We start from the raw sequence: 27,280 nt of genomic DNA on the forward strand, positions 1-27,280 counted from the left end.
GGCCTTTAATTGTCATTATCTATTTAGACTGTCTTTTTAATTAATTTATTTATTTTTCAAATATATACAGCCTAAATCTTCCCATTCCAACCCCTCCCTAGTATTCCATTAGTGAGATTAATCATATTTAGAATGTTGCAGTGCTATCACCTTCCCAGGATCCATGACTAGAAATTTCCCTTCACCCCTAACAGAAACCCTACACTCATTTCTTAACTCCCTGTTGCCCTTTTCCCCATTTTTCTTAACCCATACTCTACTTTTCATCTCTATGTTCATATTCTCTGATACTTTCTTTGTGTTTACCATGAGGCTTAAATTTAACCTCTTAAATCTATAACAATCTTGTTTTTCTTTGATACCAACTTAACTTCAATAGGACACGTAAACTATGTTCCTATACTCCTCCATTCCCCCACCTTTATGTAGTTCTTGTCAAAAATTACATATTTTACATTGAGTCCAAAACCACTGATTTATCATTACAGTTGATGTATTTTAGATCCTGTAGGAAGTAAATAGTGGAGTTACAAATCAAAAATACAGTAGTATTGGTATTTATATTTACCATGTGATCTTTACTGGAAATCTTTATTTCTTCATGTGGTTTCAGTCAATTGTTTAGTGTCCCTTCCTTTCAGCCTGCACAGTTCCCTTTAGCATTTCTTATAGGACTGATCTACTGGTGGTGAAGTCCCTCAGCTTTTGATTATCCAGGAATGTTTTCATCTCCCCCTCATTTTTACCCTCCAGTTGTGTGTGAATTTTCTAAGTCTCTGATGGTTATTGACTTCTATTTGTATTCCATTGTGGTCAGAGAATGTACTTTGAATAAATTCAATTTTTTTTTTAAATTTATTGAGGCTTGTTTTATGTCCCAGTATATAGTCTATTCTGGAGAAAGATCCATGATCACTGTAGAAGAATGTGTATCCTCGTGATTTGGGATGTTATGTTCTCTATATGTCTGTTAAATTTCTCTATATCTCTCCTTTCTTTGTTTCTCTGTTGGTAGGGCTTCCTTTAGTATCTGAAGTAGGGCAGGTCTTTAATTAGCAATATCTCTCAGTGTTTGTTTGTGAAAAATTTAAGCTCTCCCTCAAATTGGAAGGAGAGTTTTGCTGGATAAAGTATCCTTGGTTGGAAAATTTATTCTCTCAGAATTTTAAATACGTCATGCCACTGCCTTCTCGCCTCCATGGTGGCCTCTGAGTTGTCACTACTTAGTCTTATGTTGTTTCCTTTGTATGTGGTGAATTGCTTTTTTCTTGCTGCTTTCAGAACTTTCTCCTTCTCTTCAGTATTTGAGAGTCTGATCAGAATATGTCTCGGAGTGGGTTTATTTGGATTTATTCTATTTGGAGTTTGCTGGGCATTTATGCTTTGTGTATTTATATTGTGTAGAAGGTTTGGGAAGTTTTCCCCAACAATTTCTTTGAATACTCTTTCTAGGTCTTTACCCTTCTCTTCCCCTTCTGGGACACCAATGAACCTTAAATTTGGACGTTTTATTTTATCTATCATATCCCTGAGATGCTTTTCGATTTCTTCGATCTTTTTTCCATTCTTTCTTTTGTTCTTTCATTTTCCATTCTGTGGTCCTTGAGGATGCTGAGTCGTCGTTCAGCTTCCTCTAATCTTGTATTATGAGGATCCAGAGTCTTTTTAATTTGGCCAACAGTTTCTTTTATTTCCATAAGATCTTTTATTTTTTTATTTACTCTTGCAATGTCTTCTTTATGCTCTTCTAGGGCCTTCTTGATGTCCTTTATATCCTGTGCCATGCTCTCGTTGTTTGTCTTTAGTTCTTTGATTAACTGCGCCAAGTACTGTGTCTCTTCTGATCTTTTGATTTGGATGTTTGGGTTTGGGTTCTCCATATTGTCTGGTTTTATCATATGCTTTAAGATTTTCTGTTGTTTTTGACCCCTTGGCATTTGCTTTACTTGATAGGGTTCTTTCTGGATATAAAAAATACCGATCTCTGATTTTTCAGATCTACAGCTTGGTGGTGTACACTTTCTCTAACCAGCATATGGCGTTCGCGAGTCACCTATTCCCCTCAAGTCAGCTCTCCCCAACTTTGTCGTTGTGGTGTGTGGGGATCTGTTTCTTGTGGGGTGCAATTGGTACACTCAGTTTGGGTGTGTTGTTGGTGCTGTCCTTCTGAATGGGGGGGCATGTGTCTGGGTAGTTAGGGAGACAGGGCAGCTTTAATAATCAAATCTCCCAGCTGATCCCGGAGATTTAAGGCTGTTCCAAGAGTCTATGCCTTCATTTCAATCTTGCCACAGATTGTCTCTGCCGCTGACCCACAAGTCCTTGGTATTGGCTTAGGGTCCCTGGGATTTCCGAGCGGGTCCCCCTTCTCAGCTGTGCTCTTCCAGAATCTCTGCTGAGGGAAGGCTGTGCCATGTTCCTCCAGGGAAGCCCCGGGCCTCTGGGCTGTGCTGGGGCATTCTCAGCCTGCTGTAAAGATGGTTGAATGGGGTGTGTTAATTTCCCCCTTTTCACACAGCTCCACCTTCTCAGCTCTGGGACTCTTAGCTGTGGGTGCAGTAAAGGCCACTGTCCATGGCCGATACTGTGGCGCGTGGTGCTGCAGGAAACACTCCCCATCACACTGGGACTGCTGGCACGGCTCTGGCTATAGCTCATATAGTGTCCCCAGCCCGCTGGGGAGATGGCCGGAAGGGGCACGGTTTCTTTCTCCGTTTGGCTCCCCTCTGCCTCCCTGGCCCGGAGACAGTCAGCAGTGGATTATCCTCCACGCCAGACACTGAGACGTTGATACAGACCCCTCCTGCCGTGCTTCACTGTGTGGTTCTCACTGTTGTAACTGCAGCCGCTCCTGGGTTGTTTTTTGTTTTTTGTTTTTAAAAGAACTAGTCTGTCTCCAAACGCCAACCCACGGTTTCCCACACCGCAGCGTGGCCGCTGGACTTTCAGCCAGCTCACTCACTTGTTTCAGAATGCACACTCCTGGTTTCACCAAATGCACAGTCCCTGTGGATTTAGCAGACCCTGTCCGGCTGGTACATCGCTGGAACTGGTGTTCTGGGTCACTTTCTGGCTTTTATTTAGTACTTTTTCACGGAGGTGTTTTTTTGCCATGTCTCACCTAGCCGCCATCTTAGGTTCTTACTCCTGGTTTTTTTGTTTGTTTGTTTTTTAATGCAGTTATATTGATATATATTCACATAACATATAGTCCATCCAAAAAAGTGTACAATCACTAGTTCACAGTATCATCACATGAAACGCCTAGAAGAAAATGTAGGGAAGTATCTTTAAGATTTTGTGGTGGGAGGTGGTTTCTTAGACCTTATACCCAAAGCACAAGCAATGAAAGAAAAAAATAGATAAATGGACCTACTCAAAGTTGAATCCTTTGGTGCTTCAAAAGAGACTTTGTCAAAAAGGTAAGAAAGGCAACCTTCTCAATGGGAGAAAGTATTTGGAAACCACATATTTGGTAAGGGTTTGATTCCCAGAATATATAAAGGAACATTACAACTCTGAAAACAAAAGGTAAAGAACCCCATTTTTAAAACGGACAAAAGACATGAATAGACATTTTCTAAAGATGAAATACAGATGGCTAAAAAGCAGTTCATGAAAAGATGCTCAACTTCACTAGCTATTAGGGAAATACAAATGAAAACCATAGTGAGATAGCATTTCACACTACTAGAATGGCCGCTGTGAAAACAAGTAGGTTGATTTTTAACTTATTTTGTATTGTATTCGGTGATAGCGTTTGCAGTCTTGTAAATATTGCATAAACTTTTTTGCATTGGAAAGTGAATTTGGAATAGTAAAATGAAAAACGACCTGAAAATTGAGACCCAAGTCCTAGCCTAATTTGTTCTCCTGAACAGTCTTTGTGTCTTTGAATAAATTAGTTTTCAGTTTCCTTGAAAGCTAGTTTTGTCATATGACCTTGAATGCCATTTTCCTATTGCTATAAAAATTCTTTGAGAGACTCATATTGTAAAAATACTTTTTGAACAGTGCCATTATTTTCAGCATCTAGCAAAAACTCGGAAATGACTGGTTCCAATTCTTCCAGTTACATGGCACTCCCCTGGGCTGATTCTTACTTAACTACCCCTTCCCCAGAACCTTATTTTCTGCCTTAGAAAGATGACACCCATTGTCATCTCTTTCATGCCTGTATATCTCTACTTTAATGTTTTTACTTTTCCTGTGTGCATAGGGAATTTAAAGTATTATTTGCTCTGATTTTGACTTTGTTTGTCCTTCTAGTCTCTTTTCTCAAGTCAGTCATTTTCCTGGTGGTTACTATATTGTTGATAATGTTACTTATAGTTAAGATAACTCATCGATGTATTCATTCATTTGAAGTCATACATTTCTTATTTTAGGATTACTAGTTTAATTTCCATTTGTACTTAACAGAAAAAATTCAATGTCAATTTATTTCCACAGAGTGTAGGGCCAAAACCTGGTATTCTTTTTCTTGAAATTAGATATGCATAGGTTGATGAACTGTTTATATTTGAATGTGTATTTTGAGTCCTTTGAAACAGTCACTAATCTGCATATTGTTTTTGAAAAAATTTCTTTTCAGAAATCAAGACTGTACAAATATCTCAGAACTTTCTAACACATCCGAAAATGATGAGCAAAATGCAGAGGATTTGGTATGAAGTTTGTGAATTTTATAATCTTGGTTCATCCCAAATGTTAACTAACAAATTATGAGTGAAATAGAAAATGATGATTTTCTAGTATCAGTTCATGCTATATTTCACTGAACTGAAAAAACACATTTGAGAAAAACATCTTCTTTAGATCATCATGGAGATAAATGAGGTAATGTTTTAGCCAATAATTGCTGTCAAGTAAACATTGTATCTAAATATAAATGATCTTTGATGTGGAATGTGTTCTTTCTAAATTTTAGCTAGAAAAGTACCTTGGAGATTTTTTGGTAAAACCAGTATCTGAGTGCTGGGTTTGATCATAATTAAAAATTAGTGAACTGACCATACTCAAAAGTATTCTAAAGCCCTTCATTCAAGATGGTACACAAGTGTAAGTACAGGGCAGATATCACTGGTGCTGTGTAACTTCAACCCTTCCTGCATAATCAGGCAGTGGTACAGAACTGTAGGAATGATAAGTCTTTACAAACAATACAATGTCAGTTTTGACGCAAACTATTGTTGTAGTTCACTGGTTTTCATGCTAATTTATATTGGAATATAAATGGTTATGCTAATACAGGCATACCTCCTTTTATTGCACTTCCCTGTATCGTGCTTTGCATATAATGCATTTTTTTTTATAAATTGAAGGTTTGTGGCAACCCTGCTTCAAAAGCAAGTCTATCAGCACCATTTTTCCAACAGCACGTGTACACTTTGTGTCTCTGTATCGTAATTTGGTAATTCTCGCAATATTTAAGCTCTTTCATGTATCTATTATGGTGATCTTTGATCACTGATATTTGATGTTACTTTTATAATTGTTTTGTAGTGCCATGAACCATGCTTATATGAGACAGGGAACTTAATCGATAAATGTTGTGTGTGTTCTGCTGCTCCACTGATTGGCCTTTTCCCTCTCTCTCTCCCTTTCTTCGGACCTCCCTGTTCCCTGAGACACAACAATATTGAAATCAGGCCAATTAATAACCCACTGTGTGTTCAAGTGAAAGGAAGAGTTACACATCTCTCACTTTAAATTGATTGCTAGAAATGATTAAGCTTAGTGAGGAGGGCATGTCAAAAGTCAAGATAGGCTGAAAGCCAGGCTCTGGCACCAGTTAGCCAAGTTGCAAATGCAAAGGAAAAGTTCTTGAAGGAAATGAAAGTGCTACTCCAGTGAACAAATGAATGATAAGAAAGTGAAATAGTCTTATTGCTGATACGGAGAATGTTTTAGGGTATGGAGAGGCGATCAAACCAACCACAACATTCCTGTAAGCCAAAACCTAATCCAGAGTAAGTCCCCAACTGTCTTCAATTCTTTGAAGGCTGAGAGAGGTTAGGAAGCTGCAGAAGAAAATTTTGAATCTAGCAGTTGGTTAATCACGTTTAAGGAAAGAAGCCGTCTTCATAACATAAAAGTGCAAGGAGAAGCAGCAAGTCCTGATGAAGAAGCTGTAGCAAGTTATTCAGAAAATTTAGCTAAGATAACTGATGAAGGTGGGTACAGTAAACAACAGATTTTCAGTATAGATGAAACAGCCTTATATCAGAAGAAGATGCAATGTAGGACTTTTCATAGTTAGAGAGAGGTCATCAGTGCCTGACTTCAAAGCTTCCAAGGACAGAAGGACTCTTGTTAGGGGTAATGCAGCTGGCGACTTTAAGTTGAAGCCAGTGCTTGTTTACCATTGAGAAAATACCAGGACCCTATAGAATTATGCTAAATCTACTGTGCTAAATGGAACGACAGAGTTTACCAAAGCCCACTGTTAAGACCTGCTGCCCAGGTAAAAAGATTCCGTTCAAAATATGATTGCTCATCGACAATGCACCTGGTCATCCAAGAGCTCTGATAGAGATGTACAATGAAGTTCTTTTCATGGCCTTCTAACAAAACATGCATTCTGCAGTCTATGGAGCAAGGAATCATTTTGACTTTGAAGTCTTATTATTTATAAGAAGTACCTTTTGTAAGGCTATAGTTGCCATAGATAGTGATTCCTCTGATGGATCTGGGCAAAGTCAACTGAAAACCTTCTGGAAAGGATTCATCATTCTAGATGCCATTAAAAACATTCACAGTTCATGGGAAGAGGTCAAAATATCAACAGTCACAGGAGTTTGGAAGAAGTTGATTCCAACCCTCTTGGCTGGCTTTGAGGGGTTCAGGATTCAGCAGAGGAAGTAACTACAGACAGATGTGGTAGAAATAGCAAGAGAATTAGAAGTGGAGCATGAAGGTGTGACTGAATTGCTGCAATCTCATGATAAGACTTGAACAGATGAGGAGTTGCTTCTTATGGATGAGCAGAGAAAATTATTTCTTGAGATGGAATCTATTCCTGGTGAAGATGCTGGGCATATTTTGAAATGGCAACAAAGGATTTAGAATGTAACATCAACTTAGTTGATAAAGCAGCAGCAGGGTTTGAGAGGATGACTCCAATTTTGAAAGAAGTTCTCCATTTTGTGTATAATGCTGTCAAATAGTATCACATATACAGAGAAATATTTTATAAGTCAATTGATATGGCAGACTTCATTGTTGTCTTATTTTAAGAAATTGCCATAGCTGCCCCACCTTTCAGCACCCCACCCTGATCAGTCAGCAGGCATCAACATCGAGGCAAGACCCTCCACAGCAAAAAGATGATGACTCGCTGACATCTCAGATGATGGTTATCATTTTTTAACAATAAAGTATTTTAAAGATATGTGCATTGTCTTTTAGACGTAATGCTATTGCACACTTAATATACTCCAGTATAGTATAAACATAACTTTTATATGCACTGGGAAACCAAAAAAATCATGACTTGCATTATTGCAATATTCTCTTTATTGTTGTTTGGAACTGAACCCACAGTATCTCCAAGGTATGCCTGTATGTGATTTTGGGTATAATAAATGATTAAATTGTGTAGATCATGAAGTCCAGGCACTCTTGGGGGACTATATGTGGTTCTGGAGTTTTATGGATAGAGGTAAAACTCAAATTTAAAGCTGTTTGTGTGTTTTCTATTTAGAAATGTACTAAACAATTTTTGACTTTGAAATTTAAGAATTAGTGCATGTTCTTAGGAAATATGGGGAAAAAATGGTGTTTTTTGGGGGGCGTGTGGGTGCCACAAAGGTCATCTGATAGAGTCAGGCTTGAATATTTTGCTAATAAAATTTTATAACCCTAGTAAAACTATTACAGTTGTCTTAAAAATGCCTTTTATGGCCTGCGCAGGTGTCCCGCCGCCGCTGCAGGCAGGTTGGCGGGCGGCCGGCTGCAGGCTCGCAGTGGCTCAGAGTCCGGGCTGTGCAGCCCACAGAGGGCCATGGCCGCCTCTCCCGTTCCCGCCGGTGTCGGCCGAGTCGGAGCATTCCCCAGCTCCGGCCCGTTGGGCTTCGCCTTCGACTCGGGACTCGAGATCAAAACTCGCTCGGTGGAGCAGACGCTGCTTCCGCTGGTTTCCCAGGGTCTGTCGGGTGAGGGAAGGAGAGGACGACGCTAAGAGGATTCATGTTTGCTTGCCTGAGCCCTGCGGCCTGATCCAGTCACCCTCCAAATTTAACCCTAGTGTCTTCTTTGACCTGATTTTTTAAGGGGCTTTTAGAGATAATTTCATGATGACAGTTGTCGATAACCAATTACAGTACCAGGTGATTCAAAGAACAAAATTTTGCAGAGTCCTTGTTTTTGCACTTAATTCTAAAAAGTATACTATTCCATTTTCACAAACAAAGGTCAATCAATGTTGAAAAAGAAGATAAGAAGGCCAAAAGAAGTAGCAGGACACAGAAAACGCCACATGGATTCAAGAGTTGAGATCACCACACTTATTAATCATAAAGATAATACCAAAAAGTTGGATAAAACTCTGCAAGCGATTCAGCGTGTAGGATAAGCTGTCAACTTGGCAGTTGGAAGATTTGTTAAAGTAGGGGAAGCTATAGCCAATGAAAACTGGGACTTGAAAGAAGAAATAAATATTGCCTGCATTGAAGCAAAGCAAGCAGGAGAAACCATTGCAGCACTTACAGATATGACCAACTTGAATCATCCAGAATCTGATGTCCGGATCACAATTTTTACAGACAAAACAGGAGTTGTAAAGGCTGCAAGGTTACTTCTTTCTTCGGTGACGAAGGTGCTCTTGCTGGCAGACCAAGTGGTCATTAAGCAGATAACAACATCGAGAAATAAGGTTCTTGCAACTATGGAAAGACTAGAGAAAGTGAATAGCTTTCAAGAGTTTGTCCAAATATTCAGTCAATTCGGAAATGAAATGGTGGAGTTTGCACACCTAACTGGAGATAGACAAAATGATTTGTGAGATGAAAAGAAAAAGGCAAAAATGGCAGCAGCCAGGGCAGTTCTCGAAAAGTATACAATGATGCTTCTCACAGCTTCAAAGACCTGTCTCGGGCATCCCAACTGTGAATCGGCCCATGAAAACAAAGAAGGAGTATTCGACCGAATGAAGGTGGCATTGGATAAGGTAATTGAAATAGTGACTGACTGTAAACCAAATGGAGAGACTGACATTTCATCTATCAGTATTTTCAGTGGAATTAAAGAATTCAAGATGAATATTGACGCTCTTCGGGAGAATCTTTATTTTCAGTCCAAAGAGAATCTTTCCATCATGTTGGAAGTCATCTTGGAGCGTACGGAAGACTTTACTGATTCTGCCTACACCAGCCACGAGCACAGAGAACGCATCTTGGCACTGTCAGCGCAGGCGAGAAGGGAACTGCAGCAGTTGGTTTCTGTGTGGATTCAAGCTCTTCATAGTACAGCAGCACAGCGGGCAGCAGATCTATTAAAATACCATGCTGATCATGTGGCTTTAAAAGCATTAAAACTTACTGGAGTAGAAGGAAATTTAGACGCTTTGGCTGAATATGCGTGTAAACTCTCTGAACAGAAAGAGCAGCTTGTCGAGACCTGTCGATTGTTGCGACATGTATCTGGGACAGAACCTCTTGAAATAACCTGTGTACATGCAGAGGAGACATTTCAGGTGACTGGCCAGCAGATAATTTCTGCTGCTGAAACATTGACATTGCACCCATCTAGTAAAATTGCTAAAGAAAACCTAGATGTATTTTGTGAAGCTTGGGAATCCCAAATTAATGACATGTCAACACTGCTAAGAGAAATCAGTGATGTATTTGAAGGAGGACGAGGAGAGAAGTATGGCTACCTTTTACTTCCAAAGCCAGTGAAGAATAATGCAAACCTGAAATCATTAAAGCCAGACAAGCTTGACTCTGAGGAGCAAGCCAGGATAGCCAAACTTGGCCTTAAGCTGGGTTTGCTCACATCCGATGCAGACTGCAAAATTGAGAAATGGGAGGATCAGGAGAATGAGATTGTTTAATATGGAAGGAACATGTCCAGTGTGGCCTATTCTCTGTATTTATTTACCAGAGGAGAGGAGCCACGGAAAACTTCCCAAGATTTAGTTCATCAACTAGAAGTTTTTGCTGCAGAGGGTTTAAAGCTTGCTTCAAGTGTACAAGCTTTTTCAAAACAGCTAAAAGATGATGACAAGCTTACGCTTCTCCTGGAAATAAACAAGCTAATTCCTCTGTGCCAGCAGCTCCAGACAATAATTAAGACTCCCTTGCAGAGTAAAGTGTCTCTAAAGATTGACAAGTGCATTGCAAAGGCAAGATCCGTGATGGCTATCTTGGTCCAGGTTCTCTCACTTTGCTATAAACTACTGAAGATGGAAAACAACAGATGGGTTTTAGTTACAAATAAAGACACTGTGGATGGTAAAGCTTGAGAAGATTTTGGGGTCAGATCTCTGGAACATCATGTGGCAAACCTGGCATTTTTAGAAAACAAATTCTTTGTATTTCAGAGATTCAATAATTTTATAGAGAAAACAACACTGAAATCTTGCTTTATTTCCTGATCATGAAACTGATGGTGACACTTCTTGACAACAAATAAATGCCATGAAAGTCGATAGATTTCAATTGCAGTGTGATTTAAAAAAGGGATGTTGTCATTAATAATGTTCTTTAAAAGTCAAACCAAATATCATGTCTCAGTGACAGTATAATCCAAAGAAATTATTTTGAATATATGCTCACCTTTGGCATATTTGTTCTTCATTGTTTTCTATCTTTATTTAAACTTATCATCTAAACCTTAATTTTTAGAGGGAGATGTGCAATAGTCTGAGGGAATGCTGAGTTTTCGTTAAACCTTTAGACTCTTCCTCAATCCGTTAGCTCACTGCAACTTGGGCTCCCGTGCTATCCTTGTCACAGATCACAGATGCATGGCAGTATTTCACCGTGTGCTCTAGCAGCTATTTCACATACGAGTTACGTTTTGTGCTGCTCATGTTCCTCTCCCATTCCCAAAAGCAGGGTCTTGGGGCTCACTCCGTACAATCCTGGAAGAACTAGCTAGGAGATGGCTTTTAGTTCTAGTTCTAGAATAGGTGGTCTTTCTGTCCTGAATATTAGTTGGAATCTGAAACTATCTCACTAGCTTAAAAATTATTTTTGAGCCTTTCCTCAGAGTTCCCTCAATGCTGACTGACAGAATGAAAGATCTAAAAGATTGAAAACTATGGAAATAAGTTGTTTAGAATAAATCCTGAGTAACCATGCTTTTCTTTACATTGTTTTGGAATGTTCATTATGAAACCAATAAACATCTTTATTTTGTCTTTGTAATGTAAGGGTTTAAAGGTTTTCTTATTAATTGTGGGATGGAGGTTTGACTGATATATGATATTATAGGGTTAACTTTGTTTGGGTCTCCAGTTTGATAGTGCTTGTATCCCAGGGCTCTAAAATTCTTTTTGAAACCTAGTGGCACATTATCAGTTGCCAAATGCTAGAAATTATGTTAACTTCTCTGATGATCTGTATCTGGGTCAGCCATCACAATCAATGTTCACAAAAGATCCTCAAGAACCACTGTACTACCAATTAGCTAGCCAGTATTTATTGAAAACTTGAAAACATACTTTTATTAGTATATTTCTTTTCAATCTGAACCCTGTGAAAAAGTGCCTCCAGCTGCTGCTTCTAGCTAGTGAATGTGCCTTAGGCATGGTGGGAAGCTGTTTAAACCCTTAGTTCAGTCCCAGGGTTCAGAGATATTGCAACTGCAAGCATAAAACTTGAAACTGATAGGAGTTTGACCTACTGTAGGCCTCTGGGAGAAAATGGGGATGTACTCAAGCTTGGTTAATGATCTTTAGAGCATACCTCTTTAAACAGTCAAAATCATCAAGATTGATTTTATTTCCTGAAATCAAAATATTATTTTAAATTATAATAGAAACAATGGAAGAATGATGTGAGGTAATGTTGTATGTAAAATAAAATAGAAATATACTTCTTTTAAAAAAAAATGCCTTTTATTAGATTATTATCTTTCTAATATGAATCTAACATTTAAGGTTTTCTTATTTTATTCCAAGGAGGATAGCGATCTTCCTAAAACATCATCTGGAAGAAGGAGGAGAGTAAGTTAATCTACCTGACTGATTATTGTGGTTTACTTGTTCTTTGTTTTGAAATCAACTTAACATTTTAGGTTTTGTCTTTGAATAGTCATTAATGGAGATTTTGAATATTTTATGAGAGAAATGGGAGAAATCATTGAAAGCTGTATACATTTAGAAAGGGTTTGTGAAAGAGTTGAGATTTGAACTGTTTTCTCAAGGGTAGATGGAATAGGAAGAAGACATTAAAAAAAATAGGGGATGTTATAAGCAAAGCTATGAAAGTAGGAAAGTATGGTACATACTGTCCAGCCCTTATTTGGGAACATACTAAGGTGATACTGAAAACCAGAGATTTCATTTAAAGTGAAGATAGAGAAATCAGTTGTACTGTAAAATAGATTTTGAGAGATAGGAGGGTGAATGTTAAAGGAAGTTTATCAAGAGTTCATTGCAGGAATCTAGGAATGAAGGATGGGAGCTTAAGGATGGTATTTTCCTGGAATGGAGAGGAAGAGGAAATGAGGCCTTTTAAGGTGAAAGTGAAATAGAATTTAGTGAAAACAGTGATTTGTTGGGAGATGGTCATTGAAGGGTGAAGGAAAAGGAAATAGTTTTTGAGTTTGGGTAATTAGAAGGAATTGTTGTATCTTATGCAGATCTGGAAGATCTAATTGATAGTTTAATTAAAAGTGAAGGTTGTTAATTTGAAAATGCTTTAAACATTTTTTTTTTTTTACTTTTTTTTTTTAATCTTCATTTTATTGAGATATATTCACATACCACACAGTCATACAAAACAAATCGTACTTTTGATTGTTTATAGTACCATTACATAGTGGTACATTCATCACCCAAATCAATCCCTGACACCTTCATTAGCACACACACAAAAATAACAAGAATAATAATTAGAGTGAAAAAGAGCAATTGAAGTAAAAAAGAACACTGGGTACCTTTGTCTGTTTGTTTCCTTCCCCTATTTTTCTACTCATCCATCCACAAACTAGACAAAGTGGAGTGTGGTCCTTATGGCTTTCCCAATCCCCTTGTCACCCCTCATAAGCTACATTTTTATACAACTGTCTTTGAGATTCATGGGTTTTGGGTTGTAGTTTGATAGTTTCAGGTATCCACCACCAGCTACCCCAATTCTTTAGAACCTAAAAAGGGTTGTCTAAAGTGTGCGTAAGAGTGCCCACCAGAGTGACCTCTCGGCTCCTTTTGGAATCTCTCTGCCACTGAAGCTTATTTCATTTCCTTTCACATCCCCCTTTTGGTCAAGAAGATGTTCTCCGTCCCATGATGCCAGGTCTACATTCCTCCCCGGGAGTCATATTCCACGTTGCCAGGGAGATTCACTCCCCTGGGTGTCTGATCCCACGTAGGGGGGAGGGCAGTGATTTCACCTTTCAAGTTGGCTTAGCCAGAGAGAGAGGGCCACATCTGAGCAACAAAGAGGCATTCGGGAGGAGGCTCTTAGGCACAACCATAGGGAGGCCTAGCCTCTCCTTTGCAGCAACCGTCTTCCCAAGGGTAAAACCTGTGGTAGAGGGCTCAACCCATCAAACCACCAGTCCCCTATGTCTGTGGTCATGTTAGCAACCATGGAGGTGGGGTAGGCGAATACCCCTGCATTCTCCACAGGCTCCTCAAGGGGGCACTACATCTTTTTTTTTTTCCTTGTTTTTCTTTTCTTTTTTTTTTTTTTTAACTTTCCCTTCTTTTTTGAATCAACTGTATGAAAAAAAAGTTAAAAAGAAAACAAACATACAATAAAAGAACATTTCAAAGAGACCATAACAAGGGAGTAAGAAAAAGACAACTAACCTAAGATAACTGCTTAACTTCCAACATGTTCCTACTTTACCCCAAGAAAGTTACCTAATATAGCAACATTTCTGTGAACTTGTTCCTACTATATCCATCAGAAATTAACAGACCATAGTCATTCCTGGGCATCCCCAGAACGTTAAATAGCTTATCTGTTCTTCTTGGATTATTGTTCCCCCTTCCTTAATTGCTCTCTACTGCTAGTTCCCCTACATTCTACATTATAAACCATTTGTTTTACATTTTTCAAAGTTCACATTAGTGGTAGCATATAATATTTCTCTTTTTGTGCCTGGCTTATTTCGCTCAGTGTTATGTCTTCAAGGTTCATCCATGTTGTCATATGTTTCACGAGATCGTTCCTTCTTACTGCCGTGTAGTATTCCATCGTGTGTATATACCACATTTTATTTATCCACTCATCTGTTGAAGGACATTTGGGTTGTTTCCATCTCTTGGCAATTGTGAATAATGCTGCTATGAACATTGGCGTGCAGATATCTGTTCGTGTCACTGCTTTCCGATCTTCCGGGTATATACCGAGAAGTGCAATCGCTGGATCGAATGGTAACTCTATATCTAGTTTTCTAAGGAACTGCCAGACTGACTTCCAGAGTGGCTGAACCATTATACAGTCCCACCAACAATGAATAAGAGTTCCAATTTCTCCACATCCCCTCCAGTATTTGTAGTTTCCTGTTTGTTTAATGGCAGCCATTCTAATTGGTGTTAGATGGTATCTCATTGTGGTCTTAATTTGCATCTCTCTAATAGCTAGTGAAGCTGAACATTTTTTCATGTGTTTCTTGGCCATTTGTATTTCCTCTTCAGAGAACTGTCTTTTCATATCTTTTGCCCATTTTATAATTGGGCCGACTGTACTATTGTCATTGAGTTGTAGGATTTCTTTATATATGCAAGATATCAGTCTTTTGTCAGATACATGGTTTCCAAAAATTTTTTCCCATTGAGTTGGCTGCCTCTTTACCTTTTTGAGAAATTCCTTTGAGGTGCAGAAACTTCTAAGCTTGAGGAGTTCCCATTTATCTATTTTCTCTTTTGTTGCTTGTGCTTTGGGTGTAAAGTCTAGGAAGTGGCCGCCTAATACAAGGTCTTGAAGATGTTTTCCTACATTATCTTCTAGGAGTTTTATGGTGCTTTCTTTTATATTGAGATCTTTGGTCCATTTTGAGTTAATTTTTGTGTAGGGGGTGAGGTAGGGGTCCTCTTTCATTCTTTTGGATATGGATATCCAACTCTCCCAGCCCGATTTGTTGAAAAGACCATTATGACTCAGTTCAGTGACTTTGGGGGCCTTATCAAAGATCAGTCGGCCACAGATCTGTGGGTCTATCTCTGAATTCTCAATTCGATTCCATTGATCTATATGTCTATCTTTGTGCCAGTACCATGCTGTTTTGGCAACTGTGGCTTTATAATAAGGTTCAAAGTCAGGGAGTGTAAGTCCTCCCACTTCGTTTTTCTTTTTTAGAGTGTCTAGCAATTCGAGGCATCTTCCCTTTCCAAATAAATTTGATAACTAGCTTTTCCAAGTCTGCAAAGTAGGTTGTTGGAATTTTGATTGGGATTGCATTGAATCTGTAGATGAGTTTGGGTAGAATTGACATCTTAATGACATTTAGTCTTCCTATCCATGAACATGGAATATTTTTCCATCTTTTAAGGTCCCCTTCTATTTCTTTTAGTAGAGTTATGTAGTTTTCTTTGTATAGGTCTTTTACATCTTTGGTTAAGTTTATTCCTAGGTACTTGATTTTTTTAGTTGCTATTGAAAATGGTATCTTTTTCTTGAGTGTCTCTTCAGTTTGTTCATTTCTAGCATATAGAAACATTACTGACTTATGTGCATTAACCTTGTATCCCGCTACTTTGCTAAATTTGTTTATTAGCTCTAGTAGGTGTATCGTTGATTTCTCAGGGTTTTCTAGATATAAGATCATATCATCTGCAAACAATGACAGTTTTACTTCTTCTTTTCCAATTTGGATGCCTTTTATTTCTTTGTCTTGCCGGATTGCCCTGGCTAGCACTTCCAGCACAATGTTGAATAACAGTGGTGACAGCGGGCATCCTTGTCTTGTTCCTGATCTTAGGGGGAAGGCTTTCAGTCTCTCACCATTGAGTACTATGCTGGCTGTGGGTTTTTCATATATGCTCTTTATCATGTTGAGGAAGTTTCCTTCAATTCCTACCTTTTGAAGTGTTTTTATCAAAAACGGATGTTGGATTTTGTCAAATGCTTTTTCAGCATCTATTGAGATGATCAATTGATTTTTCCCTTTTGACTTGTTAATGTGTTGTAATACATTGATTGATTTTCTTATGTTGAACCATCCTTGCATGCCTGGAATAAACCCCACTTGGTCATGGTGTATGATTTTTTTAATGTGTCTTTGGATTCGATTTGCAAGTATTTTGTTGAGGATTTTTGCATCTATATTCATTAGGGAGATTGGCCGGTAGTTTTCCTTTTTTGTAGCATCTTTGCCTGGTTTTGGTATTAGATTGATGTTAGCTTCATAAAATGAGTTAGGTAGTGTTCCATTTTCTTCAGTGTTTTGAAAGAGTTTGAGTAAGATTGGTGTCAGTTCTTTCTGGAAAGTTTGGTAGAATTCCCCTGTGAAGCCATCTGGCCCTGGGCATTTATTTGTGGGAAGATTTTTGATGACTGATTGGATCTCTTTGCTTGTGATGGGTTGGTTGAGGTCTTCTATTTCTTCTCTGGTCAGTCTAGGTTGTTCATATGTTTCCAGGAAATTGTCCATTTCCTCTACATTATCCAGTTTGTTGCCATACAGTTGTTCATAGTATCCTCTTATAATTTTTTTAATTTCTTCAGGATCTGCAGTTATGTCACCTTTTTCATTCATTATTTTGTTTATATGGGTCTTCTCTCTTTTTGATTTTGTCAGTCTAGCTAGGGGCTTGTCAATCTTGTTGATCTTCTCAAAGAACCAACTTTTGGTGATATTTATCCTCTCTATTGTTTTTTTGTTCTCTGTGTCATTTATTTCTGCTTTAATCCTTGTTATTTCTTTTCTTGTACTTGGTTTAGGATTGGTTTGCTGTTCATTTTCTAGCTTCTTCAGTTGATCCATTAGTTCTTTGATTTTGGCTCTTTCTTCCTTTTTAATATATGCGTTTAGTGCCATAAATTTCCCCTTTAGCACAGCTTTTGCTGCATCCCATAGGTTTTGGTATGTTGTGTTCTCATTTTCATTCGTCTCTATGTATTTAGCAATTTCTCTTGCTATTTCTTCGTTAACCCACTGATTGTTTAGGAGTGCGTTGTTTAACCTCCAGGTATTTGTGAATTTTCTAAGTCTCTGATGGTTATTGACTTCTAATTGTATTCCATTGTGGTCAGAGAATGTGCTTTGAATAATTTCAATCTTTTTAAATTTATTGAGGCTTGTTTTATGTCTCAGCATATGATCTATTCTGGAGAAAGTTCCGTGAGCACTAGAAAAGTATGTGTATCCTGGTGATTTGGGATGTAATGTCCTGTATATGTCTGTTAAATCTAATTCATTTATCAGATTGTTTAGGTTTTCAATTTCCTTATTGGTCTTCTGTCTGGTTGATCTATCTATAGGAGAGAGTAATGTGTTGAAGTCTCCCACAATTATTGTGGAAACATCAATTGCTTCCTTTAGTTTTGCCAGTGTTTCTCTCATGTATTTTGTGGCACCTTGATTGGGTGCATAGACATTTACGATTGTTATTTCTTCTTGCTGAATTGCCCCTTTTATTAGTATGTAGTGGCCTTCTTTGTCTCTCAAAACATCCCTGCATTTGAAGTCTATTTTATCTGAGATTAATATTGCTACACCTGCTTTCTTTTGGCTGTAGCTTGCATGAAATATTTTTTTCCATCCTTTCACTTTCAGTTTCTTTGTGTCCCTGTGTCTAAGATGAGTCTCTTGTATGCAACATATTGATGGTTCATTTTTTTGATCCATTCTGCAAATCGGTATCTTTTAATTGGGGAGTTTAATCCATTTACATTCAACGTTATAACCGTGAAGGCATTTCTTGAATCAGCCATCTTATCCTTTGGTTTATTTTTGTCATATTTTTCCCCTCTATCTGTTAATATCCTTTATTGTACCCATACCGAATCTCTTTAGTACTGAACCTTTCTCCAAGTCTCTCTGTCCTTTCTTTGTTTCCCTGTCTGTAGGGCTCCCTTTAGTATCTCCAGTAGGGCAGGTCTCTTGTTAGCAAATTCTCTCAGCATTTCTTTCTCTGTGAAAAATTTAAGCTCTCCCTCAAATTTGAAGGAGAGCTTTGCTGGATAAAGTATTCTTGGCTGGAAATTTTTCTCACTCAGAATTTTAAATATATCGTGCCACTGCCTTCTCGCCTCCATGGTGGCTGCTGAGTAGTCACTACTTAGTCGTATGCTGTTTCCTTTGTATGTGGTGAATTGCTTTTCTCTTGCTGCTTTCAGAACTTGCTCCTTCTCTTCTGTGTTTGACAGTGTGATCAGAATATGTCTCGGAGTGGGTTTATTTGGATTTATTCTATTTGGGGTTCGCTGAGCATTTATGATTTGTGTATTTATGTTGTTTAGAAGATTTGGGAAGTTTTCCCCAACAATTTCTTTGAATACTCTTCCTAGACCTTTACCCTTTTCTTCCCCTTCTGGGACACCAATGAGTCTTATATTTGGACGTTTCATATTATCTATCATATCTCTGAGGTCCATTTCGATTTTTTCAATTTTTTTCCCCATTGTTTCTTTTATGCTTTCATTTTCCATTCTGTCATCTTCGAAGTCACTGATTCGTTGTTCAGCTTCCTCTAGTCTTGTACTATGAGTGTCCAGAATCTTTTTAATTTGGTCAACAGTTTCTTTAATTTCCATAAGATCATCCATTTTTTTATTTAGTCTTACAATGTTTTTTTATGCTCTTCTAGGGTCTTCTTGATTTCCTTTGTCTCCTGTACTATGGTCTCATTGTTCATCTTTAGTTCTTTGAGTAGCTGCTCTAGGTGCTGTGTCTCTTCTGGTCTTTTGATTTGGGTGCTTGGGCTTGGGTTATCCATATCGTCTGGTTTTTTCATATGCTTTATAACTTTCAGTTGTTTTTGGCCTCCTGGCATTTGCTGAACTTGATAGGGTTCTTTTAGGATTTGTAGACCAATTGAAGTTCTTATCTCTAATTTATCAGATCTACAGCTTCGTGGAGTACACTTTCTCTAACTAACCAGCAGGTGTCGTCCACGAGCCACCTGTTCTCCACAAACCAGTTCTCCCCTGCTTAGCCTTTTTGGTGAGTGGGGGAGTGAGTCTTGTGGGGTCCAATTGGTGTACCAAGCTTGCGTGTGTAGTTGGTGTTGCCAGCCCTGTATATGGGGTGTGTTTCTGGGCAGTCAGGGAGGGGGGGGGTGGCTCTAACAATCAAATCTCCCTGGTGAACCTAGAGTTTTAAAGCTGCTGCAATAGTCTAATCCTTCAGTTCAGTCCTGCCACAGTTTGTCTCTGCCACTGACCCACAAGTCCTTGGTATTGGCGTATGGCTCCTGATACTTGCAAGTGGGCCCCTCTTCCAGGCCGTGCACCCCGGGTCCTCTGTTGAGGGATGACTGTGCTATGTCACAGGTGAGTGCCGTCCCCCCAGGGCAGTTATGGGCTGCTGGGCTGTGTAGGGAGGCTCCTAGTCTGCTGAAATGATGGCTGAATGGGGCTTTGTTAATTCACACTGCTCTACCTTCCCAACTCTGGGACAATCAGCTGAGGTTGCAGGGAAGGCTAATGTCCACGCCCAGTTTTGTGGTGTGTGCCTGTTATTTGAAGCACTTCCGTCACACTGGGTTGTCTGGGGCAGTTCTGGGCTATGGGGCTGGCGATGGGCAGGAGTGTTTCCTGTCCACCAGGATGATGGCTGTGAGCGAACACCCCCCTTTTCTTGGGAAGTTGTGGTGTTTAGTGAATTTTCTCAGCCACTGGATTATTGTGTTTTGTCTCAGAGCTCTCCTAGTTCTGCTCTTGACTTGACCTGCCCAAATTGCAAGTGTTTGAAGGTTTCTGTATTGGGCTTCTTAGAGTAATTGTTTTAGAAAAAGAAAAAAGGATTAAAAAAAAAAAAAAAAAAAAAAAAAGGGCCCTCCTCAGAGATCTAATGGGTTATTGAAATGCTAAGAGACTAAGCAACCAGGGCCATTAAGGAAAGGTCCACAGGGCAGAGAGATCAGCTTTTCTTCGGGATTTGCATATGCGCCTCAGGGCCTGAGCTCGGTCCTGGGCTCTGCCCTTCGCCTTTCTATGTTCACCAGAACTCCAAAAATCCTCCGCTTTTATTTTGGAGTTTTTCGTGTTGTTTTTTTTCTATGCCTGTCTCCTCTCTGCTGGGCTGGCTGCTCTCAGATTCTCTGGTGTCTGGTCTCAGTCTATCTATGGTTGGAGTTTGGATCAGTAGAATGAGTTTCTGATAAGGGCTGCCACTGCAGTTCTCCCTTCTCCTTCCCGGAGCTGACAGCCCCTCCTCCCACGGGACTGAGCCTGGCAGGGAGGGGCGCGGGTCCCCTGGCCGCAAAAACTTACAGATTTCGCTGATCTCAGCAGTTCCACGTTTTCATGAGTGTTGTATGAAGTATGCCCAAAGTCAGATTGCTCTGTGGTGTCCAGTCCACGCAGTTCCTGGCTTTCTACCTACTTTCCTGGAGGAGTAACTAAAACATACAGCTCACCAGTCTGCCATCTTGCCCCGCCTCCTTTAAACATTTTAACCCAGTTCATTTTAAACTTCATCCCAGTGCAGGTTAAATGTAAACCTCTATTACATGTTAAGTTTTCACAATGCTTGTCCCAAATAACATTTAAAAGTTAGATCTGAAATAATAAGAGTTGTCTGATTATTGTTTTTATACAATTTCATTTTAAAAGACTCCCAGTTATTGCATATCTGTTTTCTGTGGCTACTATAACTAATTACTACAAAGTTTAGTGGCTTAAACTTTACAAATTTATATATTATAGTTCTGTATATTAGATGTGTGACATGGGTCTCACCAATCTGAAAGCAAGTTGTCGGCATGGCTGTGTTCATTCTGGAGGCCCTAGGGGAGAATGTGTTTCTTTGCCTTTTCCAGCTTCTAGAGGCTGCTGCATTCGTGGGCTTGTGGCACCTTTCTCTATCTTCGAGCCAGCAGTGTAGCATCTTCATATCTCTGACTCTGACTCTCCTGTTTCCCTCTTACAAGGACCCTTGTGATTACACTGGGCCCACCCAGATAATGCGGGATAATCTCCATTCCTCAAGGTTCATACCCTTACCCTTCATCACATCTCCAGAGTTTCTTTTGCCTTATATCCACAGGTTCTGGGGATTAGGGCATGGTAATCTATGAGGGGGCATTACTGCATACACCACAGTATCTAATGCTAAATTTCATATTCTATGAAGAAAGTTTATAAACTTGGAAGTAAAGTGGTAGATGAGCCTTTCAGTGGATAATGTACCCTGGTTGGAGCATAACATGTGTTATGGCTAGGCTTTTTTTTTTCTACTTTGCATTGATTGTATTTTGCCCCCAATACCATCCCATTCTCTACACCTTGCAAAGTTGACATTCAGTTGTTCTCCCTCATGTAAAAACATTCTTGTATTTGCACATTTACTCACCATCATTGACTACTCTGGGTTTTCACTAAGTTTTATAGTGTCTTTATCTTCTGACTTTCCTTCTTGTGTCCTATATGTATGGCTAGTTTTTGAATTTCATTTCTGGAGAAATGTTTTTAGGGTCACAGATGTGACATTACTGGGTATTTACAGAAAAGGTGGGTATTTTTCAAATAGCCACAATTCTTGTGACATAATACAGAAGTCCAGCAGCTTTGTTGAGTTTTTACTATAATCTTATATTGTGTGGCCTTTTCTAAAACTGAAAAAATCTTTTAATATTGTGAATGTATTGTGAATGTAATTTTAGGTTCATGTTTGGAAAAAAAGCAGCAGAGCAACCAACTATGTTGAAAGCAACTGGAAGAAACAGTGTAAGGAACTAGTGAACTTAATTTTTCAGTGTGAAGATTCAGAACCATTTAGACAACCTGTTGATTTGGTTGAATATCCAGTAAGTTTTCATTGTTCGAATGTTAGGGGGTTTTCTTTGTTTTTCTTTTTGTGGAGAGAGATTGGGGTAGAAGTTTTAATTAATTACTTAAAGAGTAAGATATCCAGGCTTTATGTTAACTTTTTTCTCTTACCATTAAGTCATCTGTGTCTCATCTGTTAAGAGTTGTACCTGTACCTTGTTTTCTTGAATTTATAGACACCTTGTACCTCATTTAAGAATTAAGACTTAGTTGAACCAGGTTATATAATATACTAATGGGAGGATTCTCTGTGGTTATCTGTTAAGTAGGGACAAACCCAGAGAAACTCATTTGGAGAAAAGGGACTTCACTCCTCCAAGAAGGGAATGGAAGATGACCTTTATAAAAAAGAAGGTCAGTTTATAATAGCACAGATTTACTTAAGGAACCTTGGAAATTATAGGAGAGTTTAAAGAAGGGAATAAAATCTGTCCCAAATCCCACTACCAAGAGATGTACATTAACATTTTGGTGCATTTCTTTCTGGTCTGTTTGTCTGAAAGTCCTTTTAAAAATGATTAGTGATTCTTAAGACTTTCTAACCTTTTTTTCCTTCATTCCATCGTTTCAAGTATTTTACATTTTTAAAACCAGGAATTGAATTTATGAACTAATTATTGTTTTTTTAAACCTAGGACTACCGAGATATTATAGATACTCCAATGGATTTTGGAACAGTAAGGGAAACTCTAGAAGCCGGAAATTATGACAGCCCTTTGGAATTCTGCAAAGACATCAGGCTGATATTTAGCAATGCAAAAGCATATACACCAAACAAAAGATCAAAGGTAATTTTTAAGTCTGTTTATTAAAAAAAAATGGGTATGTAGATAGTATGTTTCCTGGTACAGATTGGAACATAAATAAGTGAGTAGAGTATGACTGCTTAAGAATAGAGCTCTGCTGCTTCCCACATACCTGCTATTGTTGTCTTACAACAGTTGGTACTTATTTTTCTTAAAAAGTTTTATAAACAAATCAGGATTGGTAGGAATGAGGGCACCAGGAGAGCAAATTTGAATTTGATGTATAGAACAATGGAAAAAATCTTTCTTTCTGATACATAAGGGGATCTTAAAAAATGGATTGGAAATTTATTGACAGAGACTGCAAGAGTATTAAAGGTAATAAAAAGAGGATCTGAAATGGATACCGGATTACTGCAGGTGTACTAATTTAATTTTTTGAATCAGAAAGTAATGTTAAGTAATTTCATTAAGAACAAAATAGAAAATTTCACATTCCTAAATTTTGTTAAATTGGTATATATGTGATCTGTGTATAACATTAAAAAACTTCTTATTGAAGCATAATATACGTAAGTTCATAATATTATACTATCATTGAATTTTCATAAATATCACACCATTATAACCACTGGTGGATAGTTAAAAATAACTAAAACAGCAAAATTTGAGCTTTCAAATAAAACACTTCCTAGATATATTGTGTTTTCTCTGTCTACAGTCAAAATTATCACTGCTCATAAACTATTTTGCCTTAACTTCACTTCCCCTTCTTTACTTAATACCAGACTCCTCCTGCATTATTTGGTCTGAGAACTCTGTTGCATTCAATATTCACATTGCTTATTGGGTCGGTTTAACATTGAATAGTAACATTTTTTCAAATGTGGGCTTTTGTCAGATTCACTGTTGTAATATAATTTCTTTCTTTACAGAGAGGGAATAAATTTCATTCTTATTTTTTTCCATTGTTTAAAATACATATTTGGGGAAAAAGATTTTAACAAGTACAGATGGTTCTCTGCTATTACAGTTTAACTTGATTACCAGGTATATTTTTGTGTATCATTATATATTGTGTGCCTAAGCTCTATTTTGAGTGATTAAATTTTTGTTTATTAGCAGATAAGTATTTTGAGCTTTCTTCTTGGTGGTGCTGCTTGCTAGTAGTGTAGTTTTGGCACCTGTTTTTGTTGAAGTAATAGTATGTATTATTTTCAATTTAAATGTGTTACTGAATTTTACATAAAACTGATGAGCAAACAAATATGAAATTGCTGATACTAGAGATAATTGGAGGTTTTAACATAATATGATTGTGACAAAAATATATATCTTATTGAAAGTGGTGAATCTTGTAGCTTCACTAGATGCTCCTTGTACTTTAGACTTAAGCTAATAATCAGATTTGAAGGAAAAGAATAAAAAAAAGACTATGCAAAATACTGGTAATACTGTCAAAGTTTATTTCAGAGAAGTGATTGAAATTTCATGTATTGATAATGAAGCATATAGGAAATTCATATATCTGCAGACACTTTTTTTTTTTTAAGTTCTCTGGTATCAGAGCCCATTTCCCCCAACCATACATAAAAGTCTGTTTTTCATCTTTTGAACATTATACTTTTGCATTTATCTTCAGGAATGATTATGGATGAATTTAGAGTATTTCTGGTGAATACACAGCTGTACCAAAAGTTACTTATAGTAGTACTTAATATTACATTGCTATTCTTTTAAAGATTTGATGTTGTTTATTCATGAAATTGTTAGAATATAAATAATCTTTTATATAAAAGTCCTAGGATATATTTTCTTCTTCCTGTCGGAAGCAAAGCATCTTTTTGTTGATAATTCGTAATTACACCTAGGTGACAGCAAATACAATTAAATTGCACATAGGGACTAGTGTAAAAATGATTTTGTTCCCTTGCCCCAAAGAGATTACTGTGCTTTTCCTGGCTAAATAGTAGCCTTAAAACCAACCAACTTCCAGTCTAACTTTTGGAGAGGGGTATATGTTTAGGTTTGTGCATACATATATGAAAATGGGAAAAAAAAGATTGAGAATCATTGACATATAGACATAAGTCCTAGATTGTTGATCCTAGGGAGTTTCTTGATTTACAGTTTCTTGCTCATCATCTGAGAGGTATGCATCTGATACTTCTTGAATCTTTTTGATGTCATTGAAGGAAAAGGTTGAAAACCCATAAAATAGATGACAGCCATTATTTACAAGTAGTGATATAATTGGTTTTGAGAAGACCCAGTGATTGCAAATGTTTTCAAAGATACTTTATAATTATAGTTTTGTTTTCATGTTCTTGCAGATTTACAGTATGACCTTGAGATTGTCTGCCTTATTTGAAGAAAAAATGAAGAAAATCTCTTCTGATTTTAAAATTGGTCAAAAGTTCAGTGAAAAGCTTCGAAGAAGCCAGAGGTTCAAGAGAAGGCAAAATTGTAATCGTGTCATTCAGGCTAACAAAAGTGTCAGGTGAATTGGTTACAGCAGGCTTTGTATGCAGTTTTTTATTTTTTGCATTTACGTTTGTGATACTTCTTTGATTACTATTATGCTAAAAATTCTTAATCTTTTTTGAGTACTCTGTGATTAGAAAGGAATAGTCATAGGTTTGCTGTGGTTTGAAAACATTTTGTGAATATAGAGCCATTGCATTGGTTGGTAGTTATGTAAATTTGTAAGCTTTTAATGAAACTCATAGTTTTTTTTTTTTTTTTTTTTTTTAATCTTATCAAGGATTATTTAAAGTATCTTTATCTTTTGCTTTTGGCAAAGTGTTTTAAATGCAGAGAATAAAGTGCTTAACTATAGCTCTTGAGCATTTAATTGTGTAAAGGAAATTTCCAGGAGATACAAGAGCACTCCATTATTACTTAGGATCAGTTGTAAAGAAAAAATATAAAATGAAAAATTTATTGCCTTTATCAGTAATTTGATATTAGTTCATATGCTATCCTCTTTTCTCTGTGTAACTTATATTAATCAAATGTATAAGTACTTTAAAGTCTTGAAATGTGAAAATTGAGTAGTTCAATGTTTAGTTTGTTTCTGTATACATTTAGAATGTGTACTCTATCCTCAATGGTGATAGGTTCTCATGTCTTTTAGAAGCTTCAAAGTCACAGGTGATAATTCCCTTGGATTTTATTTTCTTAGTTTGTGCTCAGAGGATTACAGTATACACTTTATTTTGGAACATCTACTTCAGACGTTCTTAATTTCAGTAATAGAAACTCTACTCCAGTAAAACTAGTTTCCATTCCCCCTCCTCTGTGATATTAATTTCACATAGATTATTACATTTTTTAAATATTTATTTATTTATTTTTTTAAATTCAGTTTTATTGAGATATATTCACATACCATACAATCATCCATGGTGTACAATCAACTGTTCACAGTACCATCATATAGTTGTGCATTCATCACCCAATCTATTTTTTTATTTTTGATTTCATCTTTTTTTTGTTTTTCATTTTTATTGAGATTATTCAGATACCATACAATTATCCAAAGATCCAAAGTGTACAATCACTTGCCCCTGGGTACCCTCATACAGCTGTGCATCCATCACACTTAATTTTTGTTCCATTTTTAGAAACTTTTCATTACTCCAGACAAGAAATAAAGTGAAAGATGAAAAAAGAAAAAAAGAAAAGGAAACTCTAAACCTCCCCTATCCCTAACCAACCCCCCTCAATTGTTGACTCCTAGTATTGATATAGTACGTTTGTTACTGTTTATGAAAAAATGTTGAAATACTACTAACTGTAGTATATAGTTTGCAATAGGTATATAGTTCTTCCCTATATGCCCCTCTATTATTAACTTCTAATTGTATTGTCATACATTTGTTCTGGTTCATGAAGTGATTTCTAGTATTTGTACAGTTGATCATGGACATTGCCCACCATAGGATTCAGTTTTATACATTTCCATCTTTTGACCTCCAACTTTCCTTCTGGTGACATATATGACTCTGAGCTTCCCCTTTCCACCTCATTCACACACCATTCGGCGCTGTTAGTTATTCTCACATCTTGCTACCAACACCCCTGTTCATTTCCAAACATTTAAGTTCATCCTAATTGAACATTCTGCTCATACTAAGCAAGAGCGTCTACTTTTCTTCCACAAGGCAGGAGGGAGAGTCAAAGAAGGTAGAGAGGCAAAAGAAGGAGGAAACAAAAAAAATGACAGCTAGGAAGCAGCAAAAGGAAAAATAACCTTAAATCAAAGTAGAATAAAGAATCAGACAATACCACCAATGTCAAGTGTCTAACATGCCTCCCCTATCCCCCCCTCTTACCTGCATTCACCTTGGTATATCACCTTTGTTACATTAAAGGAAGCATAATACAATGATTCTATTATTTACAGTCTCTAGTTTATGC

At 37.5% G+C, this 27,280-nt stretch overlaps 2 protein-coding genes across 4 annotated transcripts in view; both read left to right on the forward strand.

Moving 5' to 3' along the window:
- Positions 1-27,280, forward strand: part of LOC119530640 (bromodomain and WD repeat-containing protein 1-like) — a 146,824-nt gene that overhangs the window by 98,318 nt on the left and 21,226 nt on the right. For all 3 annotated transcript variants that reach the window (XM_037831537.1, XM_037831534.1, XM_037831540.1), the window contains exons 25-29: positions 4,595-4,667; positions 12,128-12,172; positions 21,947-22,090; positions 22,748-22,900; positions 25,192-25,358. In XM_037831537.1, coding sequence (XP_037687465.1) covers positions 4,595-4,667; positions 12,128-12,172; positions 21,947-22,090; positions 22,748-22,900; positions 25,192-25,358 — 582 coding nt within the window. The remainder of the gene's footprint in view (positions 1-4,594; positions 4,668-12,127; positions 12,173-21,946; positions 22,091-22,747; positions 22,901-25,191; positions 25,359-27,280) is intronic.
- On the forward strand, positions 7,025-12,085 carry LOC119530664 (alpha-catulin-like). Its single transcript, XM_037831543.1, is given in 1 exon segment — positions 7,025-12,085. A coding segment is annotated over 1 exon segment (2,043 nt). The 5' UTR covers positions 7,025-8,422; the 3' UTR covers positions 10,466-12,085.

Source organism: Choloepus didactylus, chromosome 1 (genome assembly GCF_015220235.1).
Source record: "Choloepus didactylus isolate mChoDid1 chromosome 1, mChoDid1.pri, whole genome shotgun sequence".
Lineage (NCBI taxonomy): Eukaryota > Metazoa > Chordata > Mammalia > Pilosa > Megalonychidae > Choloepus > Choloepus didactylus.